At 42.0% G+C, this 13,183-nt stretch overlaps 1 protein-coding gene across 1 annotated transcript; it reads left to right on the top strand.

Annotated features, from left to right (window-relative positions):
• Positions 1-19: 19 nt before the first annotated feature.
• On the top strand, positions 20-12,957 carry CCT5 (chaperonin containing TCP1 subunit 5). The gene is made up of 11 exons (XM_045565977.1): positions 20-314; positions 3,656-3,716; positions 4,182-4,346; positions 5,504-5,702; positions 6,868-7,060; positions 7,143-7,292; positions 9,217-9,336; positions 10,017-10,202; positions 10,690-10,827; positions 11,322-11,502; positions 12,596-12,957. The coding sequence occupies exons 1-11, from the start codon at positions 75-77 to the stop codon at positions 12,721-12,723; spliced, it is 1,761 nt and encodes a 586-aa protein (XP_045421933.1). The 5' UTR covers positions 20-74; the 3' UTR covers positions 12,724-12,957.
• Positions 12,958-13,183: the final 226 nt, after the last annotated feature.

Raw genomic sequence — 13,183 nt, forward strand, 5'->3', positions numbered from 1 at the left:
AGCTTCTTGAATGGTAGAAGTTTCCAAAGGCCGCTGATTCCAGAAGGTACTGTCTGGCGTGAAATTAGTCTCAGATGAAACATAGGTCGCGCGTCGCGTGTACTGCGCATGCGCGAGATGTTGACCCCTCCCACGAGAGGAAGGTGAGTCCTCGGTTCCGGAGTGGTCTCCGCCGGTTGCGGGGAAGTAACTCCTGCTGCTGCTGCGCGATGGCGTCCGTGGGGACTCTGGCCTTCGATGAATATGGGCGCCCTTTCCTCATCATCAAGGATCAGGACCGCAAGTCTCGTCTTATGGGACTTGAAGCCCTCAAGGTAACGGGACCGAGACACACTCGCGGTGGGATGAGGAAAAGCGGCGGAGTCAGTGACTCTGCGCCTGCGCGAGCTCCGCAGCAATTCTGCCATGTGCTCCCGGGAAAGGTGGAGAATCTCCTCCTCCGAGGGAGCCCCTCTGGTCCCCCGTCGCGCACCCGGCTCCTTGAGCTCGGGAGAGGCTGGCGTGCAGGCCTTTGTCCGAACGCGGGGTCGGGTGGGCCGCAGGCGCCGTTCGGAGTTGGGTGGGGCAGCCTCGGGTCGGCCCGCCCGGCGGTTCCAGCCCGGCAGTCGCACCGTAGCCTGGCGGGTTTTCACCCGAAGGTACAGGGGAGGTGCTCGGGGCCACCTGCGGGGTTAACTTCTTGACTCTCAGTGGGTGTACGCGCAACAGCCTTTTCATTTTCTTTATCACTCGTAAAGGTTGGTCATTTGCAAAAGCATTTCATTTTTGAGTGGCTGTCCCTGGATGCGGTGTTGTAAGAATGAACACATACCCTTAAAGAAGGAAAAAACAGTCGTCGGAGTGGGAAATGGACGCACATAGCCGCAATACTAGGCGGTGTATGGTCAGAATAACCAGTTACAGAAAGGGATGCTACTAAAAGGGAAGGGCGTCCCGCGCACATTTGCTAGAGGATGGCATTTGATCAGGTTGGGGTGAGAGTTTGAATGAGGGAGAGGAAGCAGTGAGGGTAAATACTTGGGCAGGAAACGCCGGGCACGTTGTAGCGTGGAAGAGCGATCCGGTATTAACGAAGCACCGTATGCTTGAAGTGAGACTACTCCCCCTAGGTGGGAGCTCTTGAGTGCCACGCCTGGGAATCAAGACGTTATGTCGTGGCGAGGGGAGCCATTAAGAGAGTTTGGCGCGGAATTTTAAGTAGAGCTACACCCTAGGAGGCCCCGTTTGAGGTGGACTAAGGGGAATAAGGAAAACCGAAGGGGTCAGAGAAACCAGTGCAGGGGTCGGGTAAGAACGGAAGGGGTGTTGACAGGAAATGCAGAGGAAGGGACGCTTTGAGCGGGCCTGTAGGGTTTGTTTTAAAGTGAATCCATAGAGTTTGCATGTATAGACATGCCACCAGATCTGAGGTAACCCTGTTCACTTAGTGTTTTGGGGTCTTACTTATACAAACTTAGAAATAATACAGTTCTTTCACAGACTTCCTTAGGACAAGTTGTAACTTGTGTACAACCTCTGAACCCCGTTTCCCAGTGGAAGTGATAGACCCCTGTCAAGTTGGGGATTGGCAGGTACTAAATGGAGGAACTTAGGAGTGGCCACACAGTGCTTAATCTATGGTGGGTACTCAGTATTTGTTTCCTTTGTAGGAAAAAAGGTTCAAGCTACTTGTATCGCATACTCAACTCTAATTTTCACTTCATGGGGCTTGCAGGGAAGGTAACATCCAGTACACACACCAAATACAACAATGTAATTAAAGCTGCAGATTATTTTGCATCAGCCATTTTCTTCTGCCTATTGCCTGTAACCCTCACTCTTGAGATAGGTATTATTTTACAGAATTGGACACTTGGGCCCAGAGCATTTGAGAAATTGCCTGAGGTCACACAGTTGCTAAAGAGCAGGGTGAGGATTCAAGCCCGCCTCTGTCTGAGTCTAAGCCAATGCTCTATAGCAACATTCTCAGCCTTGGCACTACTGACATTTGGGGCCAGATCATTGTGGGGACCTGTCCTGTTTAGGATGTTTAGCGGCATCCTTGGCCTCTACCCACTACATGCCAGTAGCACCACTCTTCTCAGTTGTGGCAACCAAGTATGTCACCAGACATTGTCAGGTGTCTCCTGGGGAACAAAATTGTCCCAGTTAAGAACCACTTTCCTATGATTATTATCTTTTAAAAATTGCGTTATACAGGCCGAGCAAGGTGGCTCACGCCTATAATCCTTGCACTTTGGGAGGTCAAGACAGGAAGATCACTTGAGGCCAGGAGTTCGAGACCAGCCTTGGCTACATAGTGAGACCCTGTCTCTACAAACAGGTTTTTGTTTTTTTTTTTTTTTTAATGCCGGCAGCACTTGGCTTAGGAGGGAGTTGTATTCTAAAAGTATTTAACCCAAAACTAAACAGGCTTAAGTTCACAGGCTAGCCAACAAAATTCTGTTTAGTCCATAATATAACTGAACCATGGTGCCTTGATGTTTAGACTTTTCTGTCTGGAGATATGTAGAACCGGAAGGAGAAGGAAGAAAGCTTTCTTCCACTTTCCTGAGCAGCATTGCAAATTATATTTTGGCATCTCTCCTATTTGCCAGACTTGCTACCTCCTTTCCTTTCTGCTGCTAGTAGCTAGATGTGGTAGGAAAAAATACCAGGTAACTTATTCATTCTAATATCTCTGATAGCTACTTATCTTCCTTTAGGGGCCAGTTGCTCAGTTTGATCTGTAGATACAATTATTGGGGTTTCAGGTGAGCAGAGGAAGCTTTTTAGGGCAAGAGAACAAACAGGTTAAAACAGAGCAGTCCACCTGGTTATGTGCTTGCACAGAATCACTACTACTAAATTCTTAGCTACTTTTCAGAACTTTCCTCCTTTCAAAAATGATCTTTTGTAAAAACTTTTGACAGGCAAGGGTGATTCTTCCGTGTATGGCAAGAGTATATTTCTGCACCGTAGTGTGACAGTTGAACGTCTTATGTGTTTACTGTGGGACCTTTCACATGATGTTAATACGGTCCCCATATCTGTGGAAGCAGAGCCCGCAGGTATAGAGGGCTGAATGCAAGAGACTTGAGCATCTGCAGATTTTGGTAACCTCAGGGGTTCCTGGAACCAATTGCCCATGGATACCCAGGGAGAACTATTGCAAAGTGGTTTTGCAAGGCCTGTCAGGTCAAAGTCAGACTGTCCATGTTTTCAGCTGTGAAATGGACTGGTAAAAGAACCTGCCTCATTGACGTGTTGACGGCTAAATGAGATAACACAAATCATTTGGTTCTGTTTCTTTCATATAAGAATGGCCTGTTAAAGCTAGTAGCTGTAAATGTTGTCATACTGGTGGGAAGGGAGTGGAGGGGATGGGTAAATTCAAACCTAATGGGTGCAGTGCGCGCTGTCTGGGGGATTGGCATGCTTTTAGCTTCAACTCTAGCAATGCAAAGGCAATTTATGTGACCAAAGCATTTGTACCCCCATAATATTCTGAAATTTAAAAAAAAATTTATCAGACTTAGATTATACTTGTCTATTGCCTCGTAAATGTAGAAGTTTCTAGAGAATAGAAACTAAGTCATAAGTGAATTTTCGTAATCATTATATACTATCGAAATTGTATGTATAACTGAATATTTGCTTTTTCTGTTTCATTTAGTCTCATATAATGGCAGCAAAGGCTGTAGCAAATACAATGAGAACATCCCTTGGACCAAATGGTAAGAGTCCAACATTCTGTATTTTTTTAACAAGTTTTAAAACATAAAATAGTCAGTATAACCTCTCTGTAGGAAGGTAGAGAATGGTAGGGGCTGCATCCTAATACCCTAACACACGAAGAATTTTTTGGTAGTTTTCAAACTTGTTAAACATGGTTATAATCATAATAATGTGTATAATTTTAGATCAGACCTTTTTGTCCACATAACATCATTTCATTAGCATTTTTCAAATCATAGCTATCATCTTTTGAGTGATGCTTCATAAATTTCTTTCTGCCATTTATATTAGCCAATTTAAAAATGTCTTCATGCAGACATCCTTTTCTGTGTTGAATTATTTATTTATAATTAATTGCATAGATTTAAGTACTAGGTGAAAAGATCTAACCTTTTTTATAGTTCTTAGTATTGGTTGCCAATTTTTGTTGCTCAAAAGCTTTCTGAACTCTGTTGTCTTTTTAGGACTTGATAAGATGATGGTGGACAAGGATGGTGATGTGACTGTAACTAACGATGGTGCCACCATTTTAAGCATGATGGATGTCGATCATCAGATTGCCAAGCTGATGGTTGAACTGTCCAAATCACAGGATGATGAAATTGGAGATGGAACCACAGGAGTGGTTGGTAAGAAAAGGCAAAATATCCTGTCTCATTTAAGAAGTGTTATTTAAAATCACAGGGCTAACATGCCTGCAAGAATGTTGACTCTGGGTCAGCATGAAAAGCAGAACAAATCAGAGTTGAAGAACATGCTACAAGACAGGTGGCCCAGACTTTTCAAAACTGACAGTGTCATAAAAGAACAGAAAAGGTACTGGGGATAATTAGGCAATGAGAAGTGACAACTAGCAGTAATGTGTAATAATTACTTGTATGCTGGCTTGGTTTTGTGTGGTTTTTAAACTATAAAGGATGTTTGGGACAAGTGGAAGGATTTGATTATGTATTACATAATGGTATTGTATCAACGTTGAGTTTCCTGAGTATGATAATGGCATTGCAGATATGGGAGAGAATGCCCTTGTTCTCAGCCATATGCTATATGTAGATATTTGAGAGTGACAGGTTATGATTTCTACAAATCTCAAATAGTTGAACAGAGGAGTGTGCATGTGTAGAGAAAGCATGGCAAAATGTTGATAAGTAAACTGGTGTTCATTTTACTATTGTACTTTTTTCCTGAAGGTTTGAAATGTTTAAGATTAAAAGGTGGCGAAGACTGGAGAGATAAAAAAAAAAAATCCTTAGGGTTACCTTCTCTGCATATGAATTTCAATTCTTTTATTCAACAAATATTTTTTGGATACTGTTGTGTACCAAGCACTGTTCTTGGTGTGCTTGGAGAGCCACAGATTTAAAACAAAACTCATCTTTGTGGTGATAAAATGGGGGGAAGGGAAGATGGGTGAGGGTACATAATAAAACAGATTTTGAAATGATCTTTATCACGAAGATGAATTTCACTCAGTAGAAGTCCCTGGACCAGGAAAACAATCGTTTTTTTTCCACTTACAAAAATGTTTTTTTACATATATTTTTAGCTACATTCTTCACATCACTGAGGGTTGAATGTTCATCTATAAAGGGAGATCTGTTAGACCTCTGCTAAAATGAAAACAAGAGGCTCCATCTTAAAAATAGATGGCCTCCATTTCTAAGATTACTTCTAGCTTAATTCTGGAGCCTTCTTATTTCCAGAGTAGCATCTAATTTGTATTGATTATACTGAAAGTAAAGTTTTGACATTTTCCTAAACTGATTCTCTGCTGGCTTGTTTGCAGTCCTGGCTGGTGCCTTGTTAGAAGAAGCCGAGCAGTTGCTAGACCGAGGCATTCACCCAATCAGAATAGCCGACGGCTATGAGCAGGCTGCCCGCATTGCTATTGAGCACCTGGACAAGATCAGCGATAGTGTCCTGGTTGACATAAAGGACACTGAACCCCTGATTCAGACTGCAAAAACCACGCTGGGCTCCAAAGTGTACGTTTTGGTAGAAGTTGCAATTAAGTGTTTGTAGATGAGACACAGTTTGTTTGCCTATTCCTAAAGGCAACACAGTGACCACTGCTGGTTTCACACTGATCTGATGAGTTTCTGTTATTTGGGTTTTGCTTTGTTTTTAATGTAGACACACGCATCTTATGTTTTAGTTTGGAGCTGAATTTACAAGTTCAGGTATTGAATGCCCTTGACAATATTTGTAAGATATATAATTATATTAATTTAGCAGGATCAGCTGGGTTAAAAATCAACTAGAGACTGAGCATGGTAGCTCACACCTATAATCCTAGCACTCTGGGAAGCCTGAGGCGGGTGGATTGTTCAACGTCAGGAGTTCGAGACCAGCCTGAGCAAGAGCGAGACCCCGTCTCTACTAAAAATAGAAAGAAATTACCTGGCCAACTAAAATATATATAGAAAAAATTAGCCGGACATGGTGACGCATGCCTGTAGTCCCAGCTACTCGGGAGGCTGAGGCAGTAGGATCGCTTAACCCCGGGAGTTTGAGGTTGCTGTGAGCTAGGCTGATGCCACGGCACTCGCTCTAGCCTGGGCAACAAAGCGAGACTCTGTCTCAAAAAAAATAAATAAATACATAAATTTATTGAGAAGTCTGTTCAAATGTTTCAAAGCTTCCCCAGAAAGTAACATCCCGCATCTGTAACAGATGTTGGGGTGCAAATTCTTGCAAAGGTAGCATGCCCTGTCCAGTCCTTTCACTTCCCATTAAATGCTGGACTCATTAAGATAAAGTCTACTTTTCCTGGGTGATTATCTCTCTCATTTTATTCTGAACTTGTAAAATAGTAATAGTATTCTTAAAAAGTAATGCAAGCTTAAAAAAAAATCTTCGTTCTTGCTATACTGCAGTGTTTGTTAATATCCATTCATGATGGAAGAAAATAGTAAATTTCAGTTAGCGTTCGTGAAAATAAAGATACAATTTTTCCCTATCTAGGTTTATGATCTTCTTTAGGGTCCATTGTTCTCAGGTTAAGGATCCCTGCTCTAAACTATTGAAAGATGGTGATGGCATTTCTTTCTAAAAGACTCTGAACATTTTATAATACATCTCACGTGATCTGCTTTGGTTGCAGTAATTGTGAAATGAATGTGAAAATTTGTTTTGGGGTGTTTTCACCAGGGTCAACAGCTGTCACCGACAAATGGCCGAGATTGCTGTGAATGCTGTCCTCACTGTAGCGGACATGAAGCGGAGAGATGTAGACTTTGAGCTCATCAAAGTAGAAGGCAAAGTGGGCGGAAGGCTGGAGGACACGAAACTTATTAAGGGTGTGATTGTGGATAAGGATTTCAGTCACCCACAGATGCCAAAAGTAAGCTCTTGCCTTTCACAGCTTCACACTGTTTTTTATCTCTCAGTTCCACCAATTAAAATGTCTTTGTTTTTCCACATAGAAAGTGGAAGATGCTAAGATTGCAATTCTCACGTGTCCGTTTGAACCACCTAAACCAAAAACGAAGCATAAGCTGGATGTGACCTCTGTAGAAGATTATAAAGCCCTTCAGAAATATGAAAAGGAGAAGTTTGAAGAGATGATTCAACAAGTAGGTCTTACCATAGCCCTTAGTGAAATTTAAATTTCTGCAGCATGCAGTTATTTAGGTGTAGGTAATAAATATGTGTGACTATATTATAATCTTGATACTTTATGTGGCTACACATAACGCATTAGCAGTATAGTCCTTTAGTTTTAAATTATAAAAGGAATAAACATACACAGAAAAAAATCAAATGGCACAAAAATGATCTCTGAATATAACTTTTAGACAAAAGAGTTATTCAGTAACTGGAATTACTCACAGCAATCCCAGTTCTTCACTCAAATAAGTCAAGAGTATGATCCTATAAATACCTTAATATAAGTGTGCGTGCTCTCTGATGTAGCAATTCCTCTTTTGGGACCCTGTCCTTGGAAGTTTAAAGCGCCAGTACTCAAGCTTCCGTAAACATGGATATTGCTTAGAGCATTATTTATTTTAGCAGACAAACTAGAAGCTATTTTAATGTCTGGTCTGTTCTTAGGAAAGTCATTGAATTGATTTCTTCATGAGACATACCTTTATGCCTACCACATACCAGGTCCTAGCTGTACAGCAGTGAACAAAGCCAAACTTTTGCCCTTGTGGCACAGAATAAGGGAGAGGTGGGCAAGGCTCTGTCATGGACACTGGTCAGAGAAGGCCTCTGTACAGAAGAGAGCTGTGTTGAGTGAGAGGGCAGCATCTCTGGGTGAGGAGCATTCCAGGCTGAGGAGAGATGGGGTAGCCCCTGAGGCAGGAACATGGTTGGTTTATGCAAGAAGCAGCCAGCCTGAGGGGTTGGGGTGTGCTGGCAGGAGTTTGTAAATAGAAGCTCTTGTCCGGGATGTTGGCCCAGCATCATGGGCATGCTGGCTGAGGTGCACTAGAGAAAAAAATGTAAACTGAGAGCCACGAGTGTTGGATGGGTCACGTTTGGTCATGTGCCGGTTGCCAAGAATGAAACAGGAATAGTGATGGGACTAGGTGCTGAAATTTTAAAGAATGGGAGCAAGGGACCGAGAAAGGAACATTGTGGGCGACTGTGAGGAGCAGGAAGGACCCTTCTCTTGTGAGCACGAGAGAGGAAGAATAGCCACCATTTGAGGAGAAATGCGTGGGCAGGTTGGTTGTCGGGACAGCCAGAATTTGTTCACAGTAAGAATGTGATGGAAACATTGCATGAAGAGTCTGCTGTTAGTGGACTGCTCCAGAGGGTCAGGGGAGGAAGGGAGTACGGCCAAGTAGTGGTGCATGATCTGGGAGGCCTGGCTGGAGACAGGAAAACAGGAGTTGGGGGTGTGATGCAGCCGTCCCAGGTGGTTCATTGCGGGGGAGGGGAGCAGTGATCAGCTCTGATCACTACCTTCTGATTGGGAAATGTGAGCCATTTATTTGCAAGTGGGAATGGGGGGGTGCTTCTTACTAGAAGCAAGATTGCCTCTGTGGGCCCCTATAGAGTGTGTCTGTTGATCCACTGAGGATTGTCCACTCAAGTGAGACAAGCAAGTTGCAGAGAAATGTGTCATAATACTCTGTTTTTGTTTAAAACACACAGATGAAACCACGTCATCAGTATTTGTGACAGGGCAGAGCTTTTAGCCTTTTCATCGTGCTGGGGTGGGGAGAAGAGGGTATTAGCTTTGTTGACACATCCATTTGTTTTGCTTCACTGTATGTAAGAGCAGGATTCGGCGTCAATTACTGGTTGTGGTTTTTAGAATATAGTTTAAGAAGTGAGTTGATCCCCATTGATGGATGTTTCGTTATTTAGAATTTGGAACTGACGGAAAAGTAGGCAGTTGAATTTTTCCTTCCCTTTTTTGTGCTTTTTTGATTTCAGTGTACCCACCTTACGCACCCAACTGTGCATCTCCCCTTTTTTCAAATGTTATCACAAAGAGTAAATACCTACTTTGTATTAACATGATTGTGGCATTTCTTTTCCCAGATCAAAGAAACTGGTGCTAACCTAGCAATTTGTCAGTGGGGCTTTGATGATGAGGCGAATCATTTACTTCTTCAGAATAACTTGCCTGCAGTTCGTTGGGTAGGAGGACCTGAAATCGAGGTAGGAAGCTCCGTGTGAAGAGACTTTTCTGGATGTAGGGGTTGAGCTTACAGTGCATGTAAGGGGTGCTTTGATAGCACTTGCCTTAAATAACCATGTTCCCAGGCTCCATTAGATTAGAGGAGGATGAGCTGGGAAAGAAGAAAGCGCTGGAATCTGTTTTTTATTATTATTATTTGAATAACAGTACCATGTATTTCTAGTGTTTCCTGGCATTTTGAAATGCTTTCCATATGTCATGGCTCTTGCCCTGCCCTGTTACTGACTTTCTGAGGCAGGAAGACCTGGTCTCATTCCCTCCTGTGTGAGCCAGATACTAACAGTGGTCCCAGGTGTACACTGTCTCATTGGTCCTCACTGCAGCCCAGGATGGGGAATGTGCACGCCAGGTTCCCAGAGAGAGGGGGGGCTGTACAGAGGGGAGACAAGGTCGTGAGATTACAGGATGGGTGCAAGGTGGTAGAGCCAGGCAGCCCAAAGCCAGACCAAGGTGCCTCGCTCTTCAGAACCTTGTTTTTTAACAAGGCTATTTGGGTTGAACTGGAAAAGTTTGGCCAGAGGGGACAGCAATTCTAGTGAACAGGGTAGTCCTAGATCAAATTGAGCTCGTGTGGTCCAATTTTGAAAGTTAACTGTTCACCAATACTGTCTTTGTCCTTCCCCCTTAATACCCCAATTAGCTGATTGCCATCGCGACAGGAGGGCGGATTGTGCCCCGATTCTCAGAGCTCACAGCTGAGAAGCTGGGCTTTGCCGGCCTTGTAAAGGAAATCTCATTTGGGACAACTAAAGACAAAATGCTGGTCATCGAGCAGTGTAAGAACTCCAGAGCTGTAACCATTTTCATTAGAGGAGGAAATAAGATGGTGAGAATTTAGTCATTGGTCTTACATTTTTTCTGATTTGGTACATAGTGTGGCATCAAAGAAACAATGTGTTATGGTATAAGTTACGATCACTGAACAACATTTTTAATTGTCATTTTCACGAGGCACATTTCTGCTATCCGTTAGGCAGAAACAGGGAGCCCAGATAAATAACCATTGACAGTCTCTCTGTTGAGAATGAATTTTTAGCACATCGTGAATAAATGCAAATCATTGTGGGGGTTTTGTGAGTGTTTTACTCCTTTGCTTGATCATGTGTCCTAGAATGAGTCATGGTGGCTGCCTCTGTTGAGTTTTGTTAACTACATTGTAGGGAGGAAAGGTGTTTAAAGAGGTAAATCATCTGATGATGAAGACTAAATGTATGGCACAGCCTCTCCACTTGTTTTTAAAGAGTTGCCAGGTATTTGGCTCTAAAGTGAATAGATCTTGGTCACGTTAATTTAGGCAAAACTGTTTTCCCTAGATCATTGAGGAAGCAAAACGGTCCCTTCATGATGCTCTGTGTGTCATCCGGAACCTCATCCGTGATAATCGTGTGGTGTATGGAGGAGGGGCTGCTGAAATATCTTGTGCTCTGGCGGTTAGCCGAGAGGCAGATAAGGTAAACACGTGCAAAGATGAGTAAAGGACGGGGACGGCTCTGGTGTGTGGAGGGGATGTGAGGCTGCGCAACAGCAGGGACGGGGGTGCTGGCCTCACAGTGAACAAAGCATTGTGAGCTGAGGGTACATCCTTTTATTCAAATTCAGTTTACCATAAACTAGCATTCCTCAGCTGTTCTCAGCTAGTCCATCCTTGAACTAATAGTAAATCTCTAGTCTTTTAATACTATCTGAAATTCAAATTAATTTTATAACTTAAAAATAAAGCAGGGAGGGCTACTTTGTTGTGAGACATTTCTCACACGTCTACCCTCTATGTCCTTATCCTGTAGTAACATTTTCATGTTCTGATAGATTAAAAATAATCAAGACAGCTTATTTAAAACTCTTTATGCGTTAGCTTTTCAAAGTATGGAATGGAGTCATGTTTCCAAGTTGCTACTGGAGGTTTTGTTCTGCCAAGTGCATTTACCACACCCCTGTGCCCTTCCAGTGCCCAACCTTGGAGCAGTACGCCATGAGGGCATTTGCCGACGCACTGGAGGTCATCCCCATGGCCCTTTCTGAAAACAGTGGCATGAACCCTATCCAGACTATGACCGAAGTTCGAGCGAGACAAGTGAAAGAGATGAACCCTGCTCTTGGAATTGACTGTTTGCACAAGGGTACAAATGGTGAGGAGCTGTCATGATCTTTGTGTGGGGCTATGTTTTGTGTTTAAATTGAATAATTATGTATTACTATATAGTATATACTATGAAACTATCTTTTCTTAAATACACTTTACATATGCAAGTCCTGAATTTTAGAATGTTTGATTTGATTACCTTAGGAGTTGGTTAGATAGCTAGTCCTGGCAACACAAAATTCATTTTAATTATAGTAAACTACAATAAGGTATTATTAACCAAAGATGGCTTTTTTTTTTTTTTAACCTTAATAAATCCTTCATTGGAACCAAAGATGTCTCAAGTTTTAATCTCTGGTTTTAGAAAATAATTCCCATTTTTTGTGCAAGTGTCAAAGTGGACAATATCATATAAAACAGCTCTGAAATGGACTTTTAGTTTACAGCTTACTATGTGGTTATATCCTGCAGATTGTGGAGTATTTTATAAATGATATACTGTAACTTCTATAGCCCCTTCTGTAGTTCAGCTGCTGAAAAGGTAGGATAGCTTTAGCTCATTGAAACAGTGGACCCAGGGATTTCTGCACTAATTGAACCATGTCTGGAGTTCTGTAATCAGTCCACAGAATCTGATGGCTTGTTTTTACTTAAGAAAGATACAGGTATATTCTGCTTTTCATACTCATATCCCAAGGTTTTAATAAAAGCAACTCTTTGTCAGACAGATACGTAATGTTTTTAATTTGAATGCCTGGTTGTGCTAAAATTTAGCATTTTCTAGGTCTGTCTTGGAAATATTTTACATTTCAAGTACAGATTTTACTTATTTCAGATTTACTAAGTTAGGGTGTGGATACTTTGTGGGAAGGGATGTCATGAAAAAGTTTCACCTTTCAGCCTCCCCGTCCCCCCAACAGCCTCTGTTAACTGGGTTCAAATTTCAGAATGTCGTTAGAAGTAATGAAATTATGTTCATCTGGAAACGAAATATAACTGAGATTAGTGTCCTCCTGCTTGGTCTCCAACAGTTTGTATTTCTTAAGTTTTACTGTGATTCCATAAAGCAGGACATCAGAACTAGTTATTGATATTAAATATGCTCTTTTAGGATAATTGATTTTTTTTGTATTTTACAGATATGAAGCAACAACATGTAATAGAAACCTTGATTGGCAAAAAGCAACAGATATCTCTTGCAACACAAATGGTTAGGATGATTTTGAAGATTGATGACATTCGTAAGCCTGGAGAATCCGAAGAATAAAGAGAAAATTCAGAATAACATGTAGTAAGATCCACTACTGCGATTAAATAAATGAGTGTCTCGTGATGCATCTACAGTGATTTATTACTACATCCTTTTTCAGACGCTGTAGATGTTATAATAGAAGCAGCTGTTTGGTAACCATAGTTTCACTTGTTCAAAGCCGTGTAAATGTGGGGGTACTATCTCACATGCTTTTGTATTCATTATATTAAAGGAATCTCTTTAAACAACCTTCATCATCTTTTCAAGTTTCAGAAACATTTATTGTAATGTTAAATGCTGCCTTAACTGAAAGTGTTTGAGTAGATCTTTTTCAAAATAAGCTGTAGGAATTATTAACAGCTTAAACATTAAGGTGTTTTAAGTGCTATTGCTAGGCTACTCCAGCATAACCTATGATGTCGTAGTACTAGTGAGACTGGTGTTGAGAGTTTAGTCTTGGCATAGTCCCCATTTC

This window comes from Lemur catta, chromosome 12 (genome assembly GCF_020740605.2).
Source record: "Lemur catta isolate mLemCat1 chromosome 12, mLemCat1.pri, whole genome shotgun sequence".
NCBI lineage: Eukaryota > Metazoa > Chordata > Mammalia > Primates > Lemuridae > Lemur > Lemur catta.